This window comes from Sinocyclocheilus grahami, unplaced genomic scaffold (genome assembly GCF_001515645.1).
Source record: "Sinocyclocheilus grahami isolate Dianchi unplaced genomic scaffold, SAMN03320097.WGS_v1.1 scaffold19.1, whole genome shotgun sequence".
Lineage (NCBI taxonomy): Eukaryota > Metazoa > Chordata > Actinopteri > Cypriniformes > Cyprinidae > Sinocyclocheilus > Sinocyclocheilus grahami.
The window spans coordinates 233508-253272 of NW_015505198.1; the positions used below are offsets into that span (position 1 = coordinate 233508).

The following is a 19765-nucleotide window of genomic DNA, read 5'->3' on the forward strand; positions in this document are numbered from 1 at the left end:
TATCTAATTTGCATATTAAAGTGCTGTTGGGACAGCATGTTGAAAAAAGAAGTGTAATAATGGGAGTAGTAATTGGCCAGATTTTCATAATAATATCTAATATTTCATAAGAATATTGATATATAATTTGTTTTCCTATTCAATTCTTTTGTCTCCCAAAATGTATAATAAACATGCTTTCAGTCCTGGTGTCCTCTACAGTGGATGTGTATGAAATTATGTCCTGTTTCATAACAGGACGTCATATTTTGATTTGAAACCCCGTAACATTTTCCTGAGATGTTGATTTATGACAAACAATTTTAAAATTAATCAGATTTAAATTATAATTACAAAATATTATCATATTTCCATAAGGATGTACATTTTTATCACTAAATGAATGTCAGCCATTTTTAAAAACCAAGGAGAGGGAGTGGTGATGGTGAAATATCACCAAAAAATTTAAAAAACGCTATTAATGTAGTGCTAAAGTGGTCATTTATGTTACCAGAAGTAAATATATTATAATTACTAATACTCTGTGGTTAAACATGCTTGAAATGTCAATAACACTCGTGTAATGAGAAGACACAGTTTAAGGGTGTCTATAAATATCTTACCAGGTAAAATTCAAAAACATGTTCGTCATATTTCACCTCAAAATTAAAGGAAGAAAATATACAGTATTTGCATAAAAATGCAGTCAGACAAAAGAAACTCATTATCATAAAGTAGGAAAACATGTATATGATTCAAATTGGAACTTGTTCTTTGTACTGATGTTAATTTATGCTGAAAAGCCAATGAAAAGAATGAGAATTTACAACTAAGCAACAGCATTATGAAAATTGGAATTTGGGTGGAATGTTTCATTCTAAAAGTCCTATAATTAGGCGTAATTTTCTTAACACAGAATATAATTTCTTATTTTGTTTCTTTAATTTTGGGGTGAAAAATAATATGGACGTTTTTGTAATATTCAACAATTATCATACAGATGTTGGCACGACAACTGGTCCATTGCTGTTGATTTCAATCTCTAGATTCATGTTTTTATATTTTAGAACCTTTTTTTTTTTTTTTTTTTTTTAAAGTTAACTAACTTTCATCATTGTGCCAAATTGGTCTTTTCAGTCTACAGAACATCTGTTATTCTCACAGTCAACTTCAAAAAGAAATTTTATCCAACAGTATGGCGTCAAAAATGTGTTCAAAATTGATATGCATGTATAAATCGTTCCCAAAAGGACCAGCAATATGAAATAAAAATAAATAAATAAAAGGGGGAAATACTGATTTCAAGCCATCTTTAAACCACAAATGTAATGTTTTATTCCATGTTTTTGTCCAATTTACAAATGAGGAACATCAGTCTTCATACTAATTACATTTATTAATCTGCACACTATTGTTGTCTTGTGTATGTTTTTTTTTTCCAAGTGCCATTCTAACACTGTTACTCGTATAAAAATACTTATTATATATTCTAACGTTTATAAAAACAACTTTATAAAGCAGACAAACAGAAAATTATGTCAGAACATCAACCAAAATGACACTAACCATTTGCCGCCTTCGCTGACCCAGCATGCACCTGGAGAGCCTGACCTCTGTATCCCAGTGTGGCGGAAATGTTAACAATGGAGCCGCCATGATCCTAAGATAAAGAAAAAACAGCCACAAACTATGAGACACTGACAATAAACTACTGCTTAATACAGAGAGACCTCATGTGACAAAAAAAAGCCAAGAACTGAGATATTTAGTTAATAAAAACTCTTGAAATTTATATTTTTACCTTGAACCATTTGTCATAGATGACTTTACTGGTGTTGAAAGTTCCCATGGTGTCAATCTCCATTACGGTCTTGAAAGCGTTAAATGACAATGATGTAGCTGGACACAAGAAATTACCTGCAGCATCTGAAATAAAAATTGTAAACCACAAACATGTCTAACTATTATTTGAGTTGAATTACTGAAATAAATGAACTTTTCCACGACATTCTAATTTATTGAGATGCACCTGTACATGTGCTGGCATAGTGTGTAATCACACATTAGAGAATGATCAAAAGAAACATGATAAGAGGGTGTTAGTTGATCTTTGACATCATTATATCTACAGAATCAAGATCTCTTTGGTAATACACTGCATGTTTTGGAAAATATATGATTTTATTACAGGTTAATGCACTGTGTTTGACCTTCTTAAGCCTTTGACCAACTTAAGCCTTACTGTTAATAAGTATGTCAACACGTCCAAATGTCTTCAAGGCTTCATCCATGGCAGCAGAAATCGTCTCTGGTTGACGCACATCAATGGCAATTGCCAAACACTGTCTGCCTGTAGTGCTGCTTAACTTCTTTGCAGCCTAACACACACAATAAGATGAATGACTCTTCATTAAAGTAATGTCACGAGTGAGTTATTGGAGATTTGTAGAAACAGTACCTCAGAGAGTTTCTCCAGATTTCTGCTGGCAATGACCATGTCACAACCATGCCTGAACAAAAGACAACAACAAAAAAAAGCTTCAAACTATTTTTGTAAACATTGAAATGAATTTGAAGATGCAGGCTTGAGAAGACCACGTTACCAAAGGTTAAAGATCAATGTGTGTGTCACTATAAAAGGCAATTGTGACTGAAAAGTTCAGTCATGGACAAAGTGTTGACAGCGAGAAACTACAGTGGAAAAAAATCACTGCTGCTTAACTTCTTTGCAGCCTAACACACACAATAAGATGAATGACTCTTCATTAAAGTAATGTCACGAGTGAGTTATTGGAGATTTGTAGAAACAGTACCTCAGAGAGTTTCTCCAGATTTCTGCTGGCAATGACCGTGTCACAACCATGCCTGAACAAAAGACAACAACAAAAAAAAGCTTCAAACTATTTTTGTAAACATTGAAATGAATTTGAAGATGCAGGCTTGAGAAGACCACGTTACCAAAGGTTAAAGATCAATGTGTGCGTCACTATAAAAGGCAATTGTGACTGAAAAGTTCAGTCATGGACAAAGTGTTGACAGCGAGAAACTACAGTGGAAAAAAATCATGTTTTTTCTTTTCAGCATCCGCTGTGTCTTCCTCTTCTCCTTGTCCTTCCCAGCGCACAATGGCTTCAGCTTTCTGCAATGTGATGCCTCGCGACGCTCCGCGCAGACCTTTAAGATACGTCAGCAACCCTTTGAAATGATCATCAGTCACCTGAAATAGAGAGAGAAATGCATGCATATGCAGAGAAAAACAGTTGAAATTGAGAATGAAAAAAGAAAAGAGTTTGGCTCTCTGTTTTTTCTTTTCAGCATCCGCTGTGTCTTCCTCTTCTCCTTGTCCTTCCCAGCGCACAATGGCTTCAGCTTTCTGCAATGTGATGCCTCGCGACGCTCCGCGCAGACCTTCAAGATACGTCAGCAACCCTTTGAAATGATCATCAGTCACCTGAAATAGAGAGAGAAATGCATGCATATGCAGAGAAAACAGTTGAAATTGAGAATGAAAAAAGAAAAGAAAAAAAAGAAACCATATGCATGATTTAAAACACAAAATCATTACTACTGTGTATTATTACTGTGATAAGTGTGGAGAGTTGTAGAGATCAATGATGATTGTGAAGTTTCTTGTACCTTTGTGGTGTCATACATGTGCTGCAGTAACCATATTTGCCTGCTTTTGTGAAACTTCCACTCCTCCCGTCTCTCAGACCAGCTAAACAAGCACACAAACATGAAGTAAATCCATTAAAACACTGTTTGACAACCTCTGGTAGAATTGGGAAACACATACATGCATAAAAATAACTATGTCTTGCCACGTGAGGTATTCCAGCGCCTTCTTCTCTGCAAGATTTGACTGGACTTTGTCTTTTTTTATGCTTTTGCCTTCTTCCTTCAGTTTCTTCTTCTCCTCCTTTTTCAGAATCTTCTTCATCTTTCTCTCCAGCACTCGTTTCTCCTCAGGACTCAGATCTTCCTCACCATCTGAGCCGTTTTCATCCTCCGCTCCAGATGGTTTCTGCTGCTGTGAGGTGTTCATATCTCCAGTACTCTAAGACAGAAAATCATACGTTACTTAATATTTGCACCCCCCCAGGATTCAATGAATAAAAAGTTTGAATGAACTTTTTATTAGAAATACAAATCTTTTGCAACATTTTAAATGTCTTTGCTGTCACTTTTGATCAATTTAAGGTGCCCTTCTAAAATAAAAGTACTAATTTCTTGAAAATAAATAAATAAATCTTTCCCTCTGAACACCACACACACAAATACACGCATTCTCCTTCACTATGAAACTCTATATCTTCCATCTGTCTGATTTTCCAGCCAGCAGAGGAGGTAATGGAGCATTTCTCCATCATATTGTTTGGGGTAAACAGAGGCGGCCATTGTATGTGTCTGTTTGGCACAACCTGGCCCTCCTGTATTTACGACTTCAGCAGAAGAGACGTCTGCTTCATTAGTATGGCCGAATGGAGAAAGAAAAGAATATCTACAAATCAAAGACTTCTACATTTATTTCTTAATGACCTTTAAGGACCTAAAAGTGCAAACGAGGAGGACAACGTAATACACACAGATAAACTTGGACAATACAATAAGCAAGGTAAGATCTTTATTTTGAATGCTTCATTGCAAACTATCAGAAAATCCCATTGTGAAATTAAATCTGCGAGATCTGTGGAGTATTTTGAGCTTAAACTTCAGAGACACATTCTGGGGACACCAGAGACTTATATTACATATTGTAAAAAGGGGCATAATATGTCTCCTTTAAGATGACTTGATAAGATGACAGTACTTTATTGTAAAATTACATGAAATGTCCTAGATAGGTCTTGTAGGGTTGGCGTCCTGCAGAGTTTCGCTCCAACCAGCTCCAAAACACCTGCCTGGAAGTTTCTAGTAATCCTGAAGACCTTGATAAGCTGGTTCAGGTGTGTTTAACTAGGGTTGGAGGGAGCTAAACTCTTCAGAGCAGTGGCCCTCCAGGAACTGAATTTGACACCCCAAGGGAACTTAACTACCAGTTAACCAATTAACAGGTTTTTACTGTAGCATTTTTACAGTGTTTCACCAGTAAAATTACAATGACTTTAGAGCAAGCTCTGAGATTCTCACTGAAACACGCGTCTTTCTGTTTTTTAGTACTTCGAAGAGACAACAAAATGCCGAAAACGGCATATTTCCAAGCAATGTGACAACGGAGGTAATAGAGGGGAAGACGATGGAAGATCCGCTGACTTTCCGACCGAATTCCTCCAGCCTGCACTGGTCCGTTAATAACGTCAACGAAACGAGCTCCACCTCCTCGGACGCCTACATCATAAGCCTCCTCCTCTCCTGCATCTACACCATCCTGCTCTTCCCGCTCGGCCTCATGGGTAACATCCTGATCCTGTTGGTGAACTTTGACCCTCGGCAGCGGATGAGCACGCCGGACCTGTACTTTACTAATTTGGCCCTGGCCGACCTAGTGTTGGTTCTGGACTCACTAATTGAAGTGTTCAACCTGAGCGCGCACTATTACGACGATGCGGTCTTGTGCTCATGCATGGCGATTTTCCTACAGGTCAACATGTACAGCAGCGTGTTTTCCCTCACATGGATGAGTTTGGACCGCTGCCTTGCGCTGACCGGCCTAAGAATGCGAGCGCTACCTGAAAACGCCTCCATTTCGCATTGTTCACGTGTTGCACGCAGGGCCTGCGCAACCATATGGGCGGCGGCCATCTTGTGCACTCTGATTCCATTCGCTACTGCGCATGTGCATCACGGATGGGGGCGTGGCTTCTGTTTTGCAGGCGTGGCTGAGGTGCAATGGCTGGAAGTGACGTTGGGATTCGCTTTGCCGTTTTGTGTGATGGGCGTCTGCTACACTTTAATCGCACGTTTGCTTTTGCGCTTTGAACGGCCGCAGCGAACAAAAGCCCTGCACATGATCATCGCAGCCGTGAGTGTGTTTTTTGTATGCTGGCTGCCAGAGAACATCTTCATTAGCGTGCATCTTTTGAATGGTGACACGAATGCCTCACGGCGACGTGGAAACCATACTCTGTGGCAGCGCTACCCGCTCACGGGACACGTTGTGACCTTAGCGGCCTGTGCCAACAGCTGCCTGAACCCACTCGTCTATAGCCTGCTGGGGAACACCTTTAGACGGAAACTGCAGGTGTTTGTCGCACACCACGTGCCGTGCCTGCATACGCAGAACGCAAGAGCAACACCTCCCTGTCCGTGCGTAACATGCACAAATGCGCACCATTCGTGCTTGCACGAGAATAAGGAAGAGGAAGAACGTGACCTTAGAAGCGGCGAGGAGGGTCGAGAGTGTGTGTGAGAGAGTGGGATAAACATGGTCATGTTGTAATGGCACAGGACAAGTTCTTTTGTTTTTTTAAAGAAATTAACACTTTTATTCAGTAAGGATGCATTAAATTTATCAAAAGTGACAGTAAAGATCATTTAAAATTAACTTTCTATTTATCAAGGAATCCTGACAAAAATCATGGATTCTGCAAAGATACTGTTTTCAACATTGATGATAATCAGAAATGTTTCTTGAGCAGCAGCATATTAGAATGATTTCTGAAGATCATGTGACACTGAAGACTAATGAGTAATGATGCTGAAAATACAGCTTTGTATAACAGGAATAAATTATATTTTAATATATATTCAAATAGAAATCAGTTGTTTTAAATTGTGATAATATTTCACAATATTACCGTTTTACTGTAAGGGACGAAAGCTGATTATTTTGACTCACCTCAGCTTTACTTTTCTTTTTCATCATCGCTTTCTTTTTTGCTCTCCCTGTAGCAGCGAGTGTGTTTGTTTCATCGTTCTGTGGCGTCACCAGATCCGATTCAGGAACAGCTGCTTTGGGGTCCTGCAAATTCAAAAAATATTTTAATACTATGAATCCTTTTATTCAGCAAGGATGCATTAGATTGATCAAAACTGACAGTACAGACATTCAGAATGTTGCAAAAGATTTCAATTTCACATAAATGCTGTTCTTTTGAACTTTCAAAAAAAAAAAACTGAAAAATCATGGTTTCCACAAAAATATGAACGGTTTTCAACATTGAAAATAATAAGAAATGTTTCTGATTTGGGAGCAACTGCTTTAGAGTCCTGTAAAGCCAAAATAAGAACTAAAACATACACTTTGTGCACAAGCGGACATAAACACTGTTGTCTGAGCAGATTATGAGTCACTCTTGATTTTATAGAACAATAATGATATACGTGACATAACAGTATATTGTTAGTGATATACTGACTTTTTTTTTTCTTCACCAGGAAGACAAGCTATTCAAAAGTTACATGTTATTGAAACATTATGCATGTGTTGTTATTATAATAAATGTATGTCTGCCAGGCATCACACACCTCATCATTAGCCTTTCTCTTCTTGCCTTTCTTTGGCTTTTTTCTCTCATCTTGTACATGCGTCATTTCATCCAGACTGCGTTTGAGCTCCTGTTTCTTCTACAAGCCCAAGTTTCTTCACTTTCTCAGCAATTCTAGAAGAAAACAGCACAAGTGTTAGTTATTGAAAGCAATTCATGTTTTTATCCAGCATTAAATTAATCAAAAGTGACAGTAAAGACGTTTATAATAATAATAATAATAATGTCACAAACGTTCTCTGTTCGGTTCTACAAAAGAAATGCTCTTTTGAGCATTCTGTTAATTTCCACTGAACATTAATAACAATGAAAAGCAAATCAGCATATTAGATTGATTTCTGAAGGATCACGTGAACATAAGAAACTTCTTTCAAAAATAAATGTAATTTATTTAAACGTATGATATAGCAGCAGAGATGTAGTCATGCACTAGCCAGCACACACACATTAATTAATATTACTAGTTAAGGAGAGTCATCATAATTGCGCCTTTGCGTTTATAGATGTAAGTTATAAAGATGACTTACCTAAAAAAATGTAAAGATGACTTGCAAGTGAAACAAAGATCTTCCAATATTTGCTTCCAACCACGTGTGGACAAACAGCGCCATGGAATAGCGGCCAGGTTTGATGACGTTGCTATGGCTGTGTAAAAGCTGCTCCCTGATTGGTTGGTAATTAGACTTTTGGGACATGTAGTTCTTAAATGTAGTATCACGTAATCTTAGAATAAGATGCTCGCTTCATACGATGACATTTTAACATTTGTAATATAATGTACCACTCTACAATATATATATATATGAAGTGATCAGACAAACTGTTTTCTTTATAAACGTCTAAATATCAAAGCGGAACTATGTTTCAGTTCATTGTAGTTTTCCTTCCGGGCAGAATTTACAGGGGCGCTCGCTATATGACCGAGAGAATCACGCCTGTTTGGAGAAACCCTGAAGATGTCAAAAGTCTGCCTGCATTTATCACGGTTTTCTTTGGGTCACGATGGTTTTACAAGCAGAACACTTGCGAATTTAAGGTAAGTGGATTATTTTTCTTGTATAGATTATTAAATAACCATCATTTACCTAGAATTTATGCAACCAATTTGCTTTGTATGGTACATTAATTAAAACAAGCCTTTAAATAATTGAAACGTATTCAAATTGTTTTTGAACAGAATTCTGACCGATTTTTTTTTTTAAACACTCTTTAATGATCTCTTAAATTCTAAGCTGACCTTGGCTAGAGGGATCTCTGTTAACGACATTTTAATTATTGTTTAGCAAATACAAGCACCACCGAATGTTATAAATAAATGCAATGCTATTTCTGGCATTTTTAAAGTAGTGTTTCATTAAATCTGTATCTGTGTAGACCATGCGCCTCAAGGATGCTGTCCTTCACATCACAGCTTAATGCAAAGTCCAGAAAACCTCCAGATGATAATGAAGCATCCAAACCCATCCAGTTCTCCACCAGCAAAGCCAGCCACCGATCCTGGAAAGTGGACCGTTCGATGGGCAGCAGCTACCAGCGGCCCTGGTGGAAGGTTCTGCCCTTCAGCCTCGTTGGAGTGGGCTTCGTCGTCTGGTGCATTTTCAGGAGAGAGACCGAGATCGACCAGTCTCTGGAGAAAAACCTCCATGAACATTTACCAGGACTGCTGTCCGATGAAGAACAGGAGGGAGTCGGCGTCAAAAACAAACCCTCATAGTGGCTTAAAAGGGACATTTTCAATTTGGAATGTTTATTTATTGTTAGAGGAATTTTTTCTCCCAACTGAGAATGATCAAATTGACTGTCCACATTCTGTGCTCTTGAAAGTGGCTGTATTAAACCGGATCATCTGTAGCGTGATTAATGTTGAAGATTGTAAAGCCAGTAACATTGTAAGCAAGCATAAAGTAGAAACGTCTGAATTGTAATTGTGGTGTGACTGCTAGTTTAAATAATGTAAATAGGGAACCATTATTGAACACACTGAAAGTCACCATTGAAAACATACTTCAGCTGTATTATCAAAGTGGGCATGTAAAGATCACTTGATATGGTTTACGAACCATAGAAAGTGAAATCTAATTACAGTTTTCAAAGCATGACTCGTGTAAACAAGTCAATCTAAAATCAGGTTAAAAATTGTACTGCTCAAAGGGTTTCAGAAAGGTGTGCTTTTCTGTTATTCGTACAGAGACAAATGTGTGTTTAAATTAACTTGCTACTAGCTTCGGTCACTAAAGCAACACAATTGGGACCTAAAATGGATTTAGTAAAAGTTTGTACAAGTCAAATGAAAAACACAGCACCTTAAACACCGCTAAAGCCAAAATAATGAACTGCAAACAACACTGAGGTAGTGGAAAGTTTATTTACAACCAAATGGCCACAATAGAAGAGAAACCCAATATAATAAAAGGACACATTCTAATTCATCATGAAGCATGCAGACTAGGCAGAGGTATATGAAAGTCTAAAATACAAACTTTAAAACCCTGAGGAGCTCCCGGAATGTTCTGACGCTGCCCCCCTACTATCAACTTGAACCACACAATACCCCTCCCCTACCGCAACTACCAAAAAAATTAACTACACAGGCATTTATTGTCAAGAGTTTAAGAACCCTGATGTCCCTCCCACCGTCGTCTGGTGCATGTTCAGGAGAGAGAGCGAGATAGACGGGTCTCTGGAGAAAAACCTCTATGAACATTTACCAGGACTGCTGGCCGATGAAGAGCAGCAGGACGTCGGCATCAAAAACAAACCCTCATAGTGGCTTAAAAGGGACATTTTCGATTTGAAATGTTTATTTATGGTTTAGAAGTAAAAGGTTTTCTCCAAGCTGAGAATCATCAAATCGACCGTCCACATTCTGTGCTCTTGAGAGTGTCTGTAGCTGGGTTTAAATCGAAGATTGTAAAGTCAGCGGGATTGTATTGAAAGCATAATGGAGACACTTTGGAATTGTAATTTTGGGGGTGACTGCTAGTTTATAAATGTCATCAGGGAACCATTATTGGACACTGAAAGTCAACATTGAGAATATACTTTAAATAAACTAATTTTAGCATTACATAATCAAAGGGGGCAATGTAAATTATTTCCTTGATATGGTTTACAAACCATAGACGGTGAAACTTACATTTTTCATTACATTATGAAAGTCAAACTAAAAATGGGTGAAATACTTTGCACTGCTCTTATTAAAAACATGACACGAGATGTGAAAATTAAAGGGTTGCAAAAAGGTTTGCTTTTCCTGAGATTTTTTTTATCAACATGCCACTAGCTTTGGTTATTATTAGGACCTAGAACGCATTTAATCAAACTTGTGTATATATAATCATGTTAGCAAGTCTTTTGTGTTGGAAAGACAAGTTACAGCTTAAAGTTAAAACAGTGGCATCTTAAACCCTACTGAAGACAAAATGAACGGCAAGAAACATTGAGGTAGTGGAAAGTTTATTTACAACCAAATGGCCACAATAGAAGAGAAACCCAATATTATAATAATGATAGAACTAAAATGGACATTCTAACTCATGGAGCATGCAGACTAGGCAGAGGCATATGAAAGTCTAAAATACAAACTTTAAAACCCTGAGGAGCTCCCGGAATGTTCTGACGCTGCCCCCCTACTATCAACTTGAACCACACAATACCCCTCCCCTACCGCAACTACCAAAAAAATTAACTACACAGGCATTTATTGTCAAGAGTTTAAGAACCCTGATGTCCCTCCCACCCGACCCTCCCGCACGTCAAACCCCGCCCCCATATATTCCTCCACAAAAAAACAAACAAAAAAAAAGTTAGAGTAAATCGTAAAGAGAGTCTAAGCGCGCTCTCCACGGATTCGACGGGCCAACTGGATGTCTTTGGGCATGATGGTGACACGTTTGGCGTGGATGGCGCACAAGTTGGTGTCCTCAAACAGACCCACCAGGTATGCTTCGCTTGCCTCCTACAAACCAGAGCGAGAAAACGTTAGGAGGGACCAAACAAAAAGAAAGTGAGGTAGATCTATACACAACCCAGAACTAGAAAACACACCTGCAAAGCGCCGATGGCAGCACTCTGGAAGCGCAAGTCGGTCTTGAAATCCTGAGCGATCTCACGAACCAGGCGCTGGAACGGAAGCTTGCGGATCAGCAACTCTGTGGACTTCTGGTACCGACGGATCTCACGAAGAGCCACAGTTCCAGGACTGAGGGGGAAAACGAGCACAAAACAATAAATTGATTCGCTGTTATTAGGATAATGCATGAAATGCACTGAGGTGAAAGCAAAGTACATTGTTTATTTAACAATGTATACACATTATCATGCATATACTGAATACATAACGGTTACATTGTGTCCATACACAATATAAATACAGTAAATACGCAATATATACACATGTATATAAAATTCAGTAAATACACAAAGCGCATATATATATATATATATATATATATATATATATATATATATATATAACACAGTGCATCTACTGAATATATGTAGAGTACACGTACGTAAAATATTTCTATATTCTACATACACATTTCTTAAATATATTTATATACACATTGTATTTTGTGTGTAATATATATAACACAATTTAATACATTAATTCATTTCATATACATTATATCACATATATGCTGAATATAAATATATTGCGTTTATATAGCATATGTATAGTTTAAGTTTAACACCATGCCAGCTTCTGTGGCCATTTGCATTGCAAGAATTTATAATAAATTTCAGGGTTGTTTTTTTTTTAATGTATTTTAGCTAAATTCTTAACACTGCATCTGGCTCAACTGTTAAAAATCTCTTCAAAAGTGTTAACTGAAAGTTTTCTAGCATATTTATAGATATTCAGCTTATACACCAATTAGTGTGTGTGTGTGTGTGTATATATATATATATATATATATATACACATACACGCGCGCATGTACTGTAAATATTTACAATTTCATGCATTTAATTTTAAACATTACATAACAGCATATAAAACAATATATTGTATACATACAATCTATAAAACCATTTACATATAGTGTGTATGAACATTCAGTACGTACACGATAATATATAAAACCTCCAGTGTATACAGGTAATAATGCCAAACAATTATCCATCCATCTACTACTACTACTACTACACGTGCTCAGTGTTTCTCACCGGTATCTGTGGGGCTTCTTGACTCCACCGGTGGAGGGCGCACTCTTCCTGGCCGCCTTGGTGGCCAGCTGCTTCCTGGGGGCTTTACCACCGGTGGACTTACGGGCGGTCTGTTTAGTACGTGCCATGGCACTCTAATGAAGCGGCCTAAAGAGACACAAACCTGATCAGAACAACAGCCGCGGGGAATTCCGCGCGCCATGACGTCAACCACAACAAAACTCCCGCCCAATAATACAGTCATGCAGAAACAGTTCATGTTTAGGAAAAGGACATAGTGTGTATGAACATTCAGTACGTACACGATAATATATAAAACCTCCAGTGTATACAGGTAATAATGCCAAACAATTATCCATCCATCTACTACTACTACTACTACACGTGCTCAGTGTTTCTCACCGGTATCTGTGGGGCTTCTTGACTCCACCGGTGGAGGGCGCACTCTTCCTGGCCGCCTTGGTGGCCAGCTGCTTCCTGGGGGCTTTACCACCGGTGGACTTACGGGCGGTCTGTTTAGTACGTGCCATGGCACTCTAATGAAGCGGCCTAAAGAGACACAAACCTGATCAGAACAGCCGCGGGGAATTCCGCGCCCCATTACGTCAACCACAACAAAACTCCCGCCCAATAATACAGTCATGCAGAAACAGTTCATGTTTAGGAAAAGGACACCTGGCAACAATATCCTAAAGCAGCACTTTACAACATGGGGGCGCCATTGAGGAGATTAAAGCTAAATGGATACTTAAAAAGGTAAACGAGATGGGAAAACAATTCTATAAACGCTGCATTTTTATTAGTTATAGTATATGCAAAGTCGCATATGTATAGAAGCAAGTAGAAACGCGTGTTGCTGTGGAGCATCAACAACCTGAACAACTCACAGTGGGACACACACACATAACGGAGTCCCATTCAACACACACACACACACACTCTGAAGACAAATCTTCAACGGCAGCGACTTTCATTCAACCATTCAGCAACTAGTACTACATATACGCCACGTTCCCTTTAATTACGGCGAAAACGATGAGAAACCACCGGTAAATCGAGCTGTGGAAGCTCTGATTAATGCAGTAGTGAGGTCCACCATCTCAGGACGAGACACAGACACGTTTCTGCCTTTATGTGTAACATGGCGCCCAAGAACACCAATTACAGCCGTTTCTTTGTCTACACCGACAACTCGGTGACTGTCGACTGAAAGCGGCTAAATAGAAAACGACGCGTATCGTGAGACCAACTTACGTATTAAAAACAGAAATGTAAAGGTAAAAATAGTGAACGAACTTCTGAGATAAAGCAGAAGTAAATATGAGCTCGCCCTCGTTAGCTTAGCTTCAATTATCCATCCATCTACTACTACTACTACTACACGTGCTCAGTGTTTCTCACCGGTATCTGTGGGGCTTCTTGACTCCACCGGTGGAGGGCGCACTCTTCCTGGCCGCCTTGGTGGCCAGCTGCTTCCTGGGGGCTTTACCACCGGTGGACTTACGGGCGGTCTGTTTAGTACGTGCCATGGCACTCTAATGAAGCGGCCTAAAGAGACACAAACCTGATCAGAACAGCCGCGGGGAATTCCGCGCCCCATTACGTCAACCACAACAAAACTCCCGCCCAATAATACAGTCATGCAGAAACAGTTCATGTTTAGGAAAAGGACACCTGGCAACAATATCCTAAAGCAGCACTTTACAACATGGGGGCGCCATTGAGGAGATTAAAGCTAAATGGATACTTAAAAAGGTAAACGAGATGGGAAAACAATTCTATAAACGCTGCATTTTTATTAGTTATAGTATATGCAAAGTCGCATATGTATAGAAGCAAGTAGAAACGCGTGTTGCTGTGGAGCATCAACAACCTGAACAACTCACAGTGGGACACACACACATAACGGAGTCCCATTCAACACACACACACACACACTCTGAAGACAAATCTTCAACGGCAGCGACTTTCATTCAACCATTCAGCAACTAGTACTACATATACGCCACGTTCCCTTTAATTACGGCGAAAGCGATGAGAAACCACCGGTAAATCGAGCTGTGGAAGCTCGGAGTAATGCAGTAGTGAGGTCCACCATCTCAGGACGAGACACAGACACGTTTCTGCCTTTATGTGTAACATGGCGCCCAAGAACACCAATTACAGCCGTTTCTTTGTCTACACCGACAACTCGGTGACTGTCGACTGAAAGCGGCTAAATAGAAAACGACGCGTATCGTGAGACCAACTTACGTATTAAAAACAGAAATGTAAAGGTAAAAATAGTGAACGAACTTCTGAGATAAAGCAGAAGTAAATATGAGCTCGCCCTCGTTAGCTTAGCTTGTTGCTACCGCGACAAAAATCATCTAAAACCGCCGTATATGAATCTAAACACAACATGCAGACTAAAGAGATTTTTCATGTTACAGAAAGTCTTAAAACACGATACTCAAGACTAAACACACCATAAAATAGTTTCTGTCGGTTTAAGACCGACCGTTAACGACACTTACGATTTCTTGTTTCGAATAATCCGTCAAACCCAAAACAAGGGACGTCGGTCTCGGACTGAACGAGCTGCCCTGTATTTATACAGTCAGTGACGTCGTGCGCAGGTTAAGCCACGCCCACGCCGACTCTCATTGGCTGGAGCAGCGAGGGGCAGATTTACTCTTCTTTAGTATTTATTTATAATAGTTTTAGCGCGGTTTTGATGTAATTGTAAACGGCTTTTCGGTCTGTTTCTGCAGATCGAAACTGTTTTTAAATTTCAAATGGCGTTATATGAACGTTTAATTAACAATGTTCGTGAAACATCTATGCTTTCAAAATCCTTCCATTTCTAGCCCTGAACCACTTTGGTGTGGATTACATAACCATGTAAATACAACCGTCCCATACGGTTCCTTTTAATAATAGCGAATACAAAACATTATTGGTAATTTATTACGAGAATCGTTGCTTCGCAAACAATGACGAAAAAATACATTGCTTTTGAGATCCAGTATGTTTTAGTGCGGCTAAAATTGCCTAAAAAGGAGGGTACATTTTATTGTGCTGCAGTAGGAACCTTTAGAATGGTACATGTGTTGCCGGCGGAGCTCCTTGTATGGTGCACACATATGGGATTTTCATACATGCATAGCTAAATACTCTAAATATATTTGAAAATCCAACGCTTCGAGCAGAAGTAGTTAATTGATTCTATCACATTTATAGTTTTCCTTAAGCGCTGCACACTCGATAGGTGATCGTTAATGTTTTGGTTTTTTTCATAGGAAAGAACAGAGCGATTTATTTGTGTTATCAGAAGATTCAAGCCTCAGCTATGGCAGAGGAATCAACTGGAACAGGTAAGATTTCACTACAAACCATATTAGATGAATATATTGAATCTACGTGTTATTTTGCAGACTTTTATATTGAATTGCACTGTATGACTTATTAGCATGCAATATAAGGGGCTGATAAATGCTCTGAAAAAGCTCTAAATGTGTTCATGCTTTCCAGAAACAACCAGAATACTGGAAAACGAGAAAAACACGGATGGCCAGAGCGGCGAGGACCCCAAAACAACAGCCCAAAAAGCTGACACTCCTACCAATGCTAAAAAACACAAGAAGAAGAAAAGGAAAACAGGTGATGGAAAAGATAATCAACAGAAAGGGGTAAAAAGCAACGAGGAAACACCCAAACAAGAGACCACAGAACTGGTAAGCACATACACATTTGCATATATATATATATATATACTGTTGTGTTTATATAAATATATAAGCTGGGTGTGTGTGTGTGTGTGTGCGTGTGTGTGTGTGTGTGAGAGTGAGTGTGTGTGTGTGTGTGTGCGTGTGTGTGTGTGTGTGAGAGAGAGAGAGAGTGTGTGTGTGTGTGAGTGTGTGAGTGAGTGAGTGAGTGTGTGTGACTGAGTGTGAGTGGGTGACACCTGCCTATAGCCTTAGTAATCCTGAAGACATTGATTAGCTTGTTCAGGTGTGTTTGATTAGGGTTGGAGCTGAACTATGCAGGACTGCGGCTCTCTAGGACTGAACTTGCCTACCCCTGGTGTAGGGTAATAGAATATACGGTCTGTACAGTAGAAAAACCATTACGCCTATGGAGAGTCCCCACAAGGATAGCTGACCAGTGTGTGTGTGCGCGTGTGTGTGTGTGTGTGTGTGTGTTAGACTCCTGATGAGCAGCTGAGTCGAGAGTTGGATTGGTGCATCGAACAGCTCGAGCTCGGCCTGAGAACGCAAAAAACCTCCAGCAAACAACGTGAGTGAGACAACACAACAAATATAACATCTATATATATTACACAAACTCAGGTCAGAAGAAAGTTGTTTTGTTGTTGTTATTGTTTGTTTTTGTGTTATGTTTGCTAATTTTTGTGTAATAGGACCCCCTTGAAAACGAGATGCTGCATCTCAAGGGGTTTATCCCAAATAATACATATAAGTAAGTTGAAAAGAAACCCTCACCTTCTGTTTTGTTTACACACGTCTCCATTTAGGGGAAGAAGCGAGCCGCGCTCTGAAGACGTTACACAGCTCCAAAGCTCCCCTGGTGAAGAAGAGGCAGGTAATGCGAGCGGTCTCTGGAGACTACAGGAAGAAGATAGAAGAGGAAAGAGCCAGACAGTTCAAACTCATACAGTCAGGTAAGGCAGTGGCAAAAATGTACATTCATGTCTAAAAAAATGTTTTTTAGTTAAAGGGAAGCTATAATATTTGTTAACTAATTAGTTTCTATTATTACATTATTGATACTTAATTTAAAAACTATTTATATATATTAAAATAAATGTATTATACATTTATTTTAAATCAAATGTTTATTTATATTTAATAATTAAAACATTTTTTTTTAGAATTAATCCTAATATGTGTATTTATTTATTTAGGTAATTAGGGGGGGGGGGGGGGGTGTTTCCCAAAAAACGTTCCCACAGAGCCCATTAAAAAAATTTAAATAAATAAAAAACTGCCTTACAATATTCTGACAAAAATTGCTTACACAATTCTTACAAAATTGTTGTCTCTTTCCACAGCAGTGACCTCCGCCCGGGTCACCAGTGTCTCTGAGAGCAAACCAGTGTTTCACCGGCGAGCACACCCCACAAACAAAACAGACAAATCTCAAGAGACGCACGCACTGCAAGGACCCCAGGAGACAAATGAACACACAAAGACTGATGGAGACACAAAACCTTTTGTTTTCACTAAAACACATGAAGAGTTTTGCTTTAACTTCAGCTTATGATTCGACACTGTAACATCAACCAACAGGATTGGTGCCTTAAGTAGATGCAGAGTCAGATATTTTCTATTGCATAATTTTGCGATATGTTCTCTATGCATTTTATTAAGCATGCATTATTGCTAGATTTCGCTTTGTTGTAATGTTCAAAATGTTCATAGAATACACTAGAGTAAAAAATCCAAATAAATTAATTATGGCCAAAACTCAAAACGTTGCTGTTTCAATTTTTATTATATTATTTATTTTAAATTTTATTTTACTGGGTTTTATTTTTATTTTTTTAATTGTCTAATACTGATGATGAAAATATAAATAAATATTTTGTATTGTAGCCTGTAACTGATTTATTGTAGGAGTTGCTATGGCAACGTATTTAAAAGGCTTATATTAGAAATATCAACTTATTTCTTTAACAATTCAAGGGCATTATTTCACCTCAAATCAATGCTCTCAGTCTTTATTTTTAGATATTTTATTATGTGTATCATTCTTTTGCAGTTTATCAACAAACGTGTTGCTGTTTGATGTCGTCAGGCATGTAAGCTATAAGTGCTGACGCAGAGGCTAATGGGATATGCAGTCTTATATTGTGCACTGGCCGTTTAAACTGTATTATGAGAAGCAGGCAAAAGACTACAACTCCCTACAACACATTTAACAACACGCCCCGGCTGGAACACGAAACTTCCTTTGAGTTGCCGCTGCTGTTGCGATTTCTGAACAAAACATTGATTTACCAGTTTGGAAAGGTGTAATAATTTCAAGGTTTGTACGCTTTTATTTGTCGGGTGCTTTATTAGGTTGCTGAGTAATGCGTTTATGGCATGAACGGTTGTTGTAAAAGGCTGTCATTTCCATGTTAAGAGTTTGGTTATAACTTTTGTAACTATAACTTTTCAGCATCATAACTATGTTATAAACATATGAATAAGAGTATGAGATAACATTTATCCGAGTTGAACTGACTGACGGATAATAGTCCTGATACCAGATAACGAAAAACAATTTCACTGAATAAACTGGTTATTTTGAGAGGGATAAAATAAATGATTTTATTTTGATATACATAAGCTATTTTAGCTCATGTTATTGCACAGAACTGTAAATATTAAATATCCAACCTCATTTCCAGAGGAAGATGTCTGAGCTGAGCGACGAGGCGAGCAGTGAGTCGGAGCAGTTAGGCGCGAGTCTGTCCGTGTGGCTGGCGGGCGGAGGAGACGCTCTGATCGGCCCGGAGGAGCTGAACGTGCCGCTGGATCTTCACACCGCCTGCTCCATCGGACAGTATGATGTGGTGGCCGAGTGCATCCGCAGGTCAGATGGAAGAATCTGCTGTTCATTCTGTGCATGTTTCCATCTAACCGCCTTTGACATGTTTTAGTTCAGTGTGCATGAACGTTTAAAGAAAATATGCCTAAACTAGAGACTATTTATAGATAGATGGATAGACAGACAGACAGATGGATTAATGGATGGATAAGTATATATATATATAGAGAGAGAGAGAGAGAGAGAGAGAGATAGACAGACAGACAGATAGATGAATGGATATATATATATATATACATACAGTATAGAGAGAGAGAGATAGATAGCAGAATGGATAGATAGACAGACAGTCAGACAGACAGATGAAAGATAGATAGATATATATAGAGAGAGAGAGATGAATGGATAAATTGATGATAGATAAATGGATGGATAGATAGATAGACAGACAGACAGATGAATGGATAAATTATTTATATATATATATATATATATATATATATATATACATACAGTATAGAGAGAGAGACAGCAGAATGGATAGATAGACAGATGATAGATAGAGAGAGAGATGAATGGATGGATAGATAGACAGACAGACAGACAGATGGATAAATATATATATATATAGAGAGAGAGAGAGAGAGAGA

The 19765-nt window shown here is 38.5% G+C and overlaps 6 protein-coding genes across 8 annotated transcripts in view; 3 read left to right on the plus strand and 3 right to left on the minus strand.

The window, feature by feature from the left end:
* Positions 1-1540: 1540 nt before the first annotated feature.
* Positions 1541-2493, minus strand: LOC107555122 (peroxisomal 2,4-dienoyl-CoA reductase-like). The gene is made up of 4 exons (XM_016237826.1): positions 2438-2493; positions 2222-2357; positions 1781-1905; positions 1541-1639 (listed from the first exon to the last, which is right to left on the minus strand). The coding sequence occupies exons 1-4, from the start codon at positions 2474-2476 to the stop codon at positions 1541-1543; spliced, it is 399 nt and encodes a 132-aa protein (XP_016093312.1). The 5' UTR covers positions 2477-2493.
* A 532-nt stretch (positions 2494-3025) lies between these two features.
* LOC107555133 (uncharacterized protein C7orf50 homolog) lies at positions 3026-8062 on the minus strand. Its single transcript, XM_016237835.1, has 6 exons — positions 7934-8062; positions 7387-7520; positions 6758-6880; positions 3801-4036; positions 3616-3697; positions 3026-3430 (listed from the first exon to the last, which is right to left on the minus strand). The coding sequence occupies exons 2-6, from the start codon at positions 7450-7452 to the stop codon at positions 3026-3028; spliced, it is 912 nt and encodes a 303-aa protein (XP_016093321.1). The 5' UTR covers positions 7453-7520; positions 7934-8062.
* Positions 8063-8289: 227 nt separating this feature from the next.
* On the plus strand, positions 8290-9331 carry uqcc4 (ubiquinol-cytochrome c reductase complex assembly factor 4). Its single transcript, XM_016236615.1, has 2 exons — positions 8290-8442; positions 8781-9331. Exons 1-2 carry the CDS (start codon positions 8363-8365, stop codon positions 9118-9120), a joined length of 420 nt encoding a protein of 139 aa, XP_016092101.1. The 5' UTR covers positions 8290-8362; the 3' UTR covers positions 9121-9331.
* A 1514-nt stretch (positions 9332-10845) lies between these two features.
* Positions 10846-15183, minus strand: h3f3d (H3 histone, family 3D). 2 transcript variants are annotated; one of them, XM_016236627.1, is made up of 4 exons: positions 15095-15183; positions 13980-14126; positions 11454-11607; positions 10846-11364 (listed from the first exon to the last, which is right to left on the minus strand). In XM_016236627.1, the coding sequence occupies exons 2-4, from the start codon at positions 14105-14107 to the stop codon at positions 11236-11238; spliced, it is 411 nt and encodes a 136-aa protein (XP_016092113.1). In that variant the 5' UTR covers positions 14108-14126; positions 15095-15183; the 3' UTR covers positions 10846-11235. The 2 variants fall into 2 exon arrangements, with proteins under 2 accessions (XP_016092113.1, XP_016092122.1); XM_016236636.1 differs by lacking the exons at positions 13980-14126; positions 15095-15183 and adding an exon at positions 12579-12757.
* A 444-nt stretch (positions 15184-15627) lies between these two features.
* cunh8orf33 (chromosome unknown C8orf33 homolog) lies at positions 15628-18038 on the plus strand. 2 transcript variants are annotated; one of them, XM_016238306.1, is made up of 6 exons: positions 15628-15771; positions 15860-15934; positions 16092-16294; positions 16766-16856; positions 17095-17241; positions 17632-18038. In XM_016238306.1, exons 2-6 carry the CDS (start codon positions 15910-15912, stop codon positions 17841-17843), a joined length of 678 nt encoding a protein of 225 aa, XP_016093792.1. In that variant the 5' UTR covers positions 15628-15771; positions 15860-15909; the 3' UTR covers positions 17844-18038. The 2 variants fall into 2 exon arrangements, with proteins under 2 accessions (XP_016093792.1, XP_016093801.1); XM_016238315.1 differs by lacking the exon at positions 15628-15771 and having other exon boundaries at positions 15778-15934.
* Positions 18039-18340: 302 nt separating this feature from the next.
* The window catches only part of anks3 (ankyrin repeat and sterile alpha motif domain containing 3), an 11850-nt gene continuing 10425 nt past the window's right edge, over positions 18341-19765 (plus strand). Inside the window, exons 1-2 of the mRNA XM_016236645.1 lie at positions 18341-18608; positions 18976-19160. Of these exons, the coding sequence (XP_016092131.1) occupies positions 18982-19160 (179 nt within the window). The 5' untranslated portion in view covers positions 18341-18608; positions 18976-18981. The remainder of the gene's footprint in view (positions 18609-18975; positions 19161-19765) is intronic.

Bases quoted from the DNA above. Each gene is read 5' to 3' on its own strand.
- LOC107555122 (XM_016237826.1), bottom strand. From the start codon at position 2,476: ATGGTCATTGCCAGCAGAAATCTGGAGAAACTCTCTGAG. The intron at 2,358-2,437 runs GTACTGTTTCTA...TGTGTGTGTTAG, and splicing joins ATCTGGAGAAACTCTCTGAG to GCTGCAAAGAAGTTAAGCAG. The intron at 1,640-1,780 runs GTAAAAATATAA...TCTTTATCTTAG, and splicing joins TCTATGACAAATGGTTCAAG to GATCATGGCGGCTCCATTGT.
- LOC107555133 (XM_016237835.1), bottom strand. From the start codon at position 7,452: ATGACGCATGTACAAGATGAGAGAAAAAAGCCAAAGAAAGGCAAGAAG. The intron at 6,881-7,386 runs GTGTGTGATGCC...TTGAATTTGCAG, and splicing joins AGAGAAAGGCTAATGATGAG to GACCCCAAAGCAGCTGTTCC. The intron at 3,431-3,615 runs GTACAAGAAACT...TCTCTATTTCAG, and splicing joins ACATGTATGACACCACAAAG to GTGACTGATGATCATTTCAA.
- uqcc4 (XM_016236615.1), top strand. From the start codon at position 8,363: ATGTCAAAAGTCTGCCTGCATTTATCACGGTTTTCTTTGGGTCACGAT. The intron at 8,443-8,780 runs GTAAGTGGATTA...GTATCTGTGTAG, and splicing joins AGAACACTTGCGAATTTAAG to ACCATGCGCCTCAAGGATGC.
- h3f3d (XM_016236627.1), bottom strand. From the start codon at position 14,107: ATGGCACGTACTAAACAGACCGCCCGTAAGTCCACCGGTGGTAAAGCC. The intron at 11,608-13,979 runs GTGAGAAACACT...TTTCCCCCTCAG, and splicing joins AAGAAGCCCCACAGATACCG to TCCTGGAACTGTGGCTCTTC. The intron at 11,365-11,453 runs GTGTGTTTTCTA...TCTGGTTTGTAG, and splicing joins CTGCCATCGGCGCTTTGCAG to GAGGCAAGCGAAGCATACCT.
- cunh8orf33 (XM_016238306.1), top strand. From the start codon at position 15,910: ATGGCAGAGGAATCAACTGGAACAG. The intron at 16,857-17,094 runs GTGAGTGAGACA...GTCTCCATTTAG, and splicing joins AAAAACCTCCAGCAAACAAC to GGGAAGAAGCGAGCCGCGCT. The intron at 17,242-17,631 runs GTAAGGCAGTGG...CTCTTTCCACAG, and splicing joins GTTCAAACTCATACAGTCAG to CAGTGACCTCCGCCCGGGTC.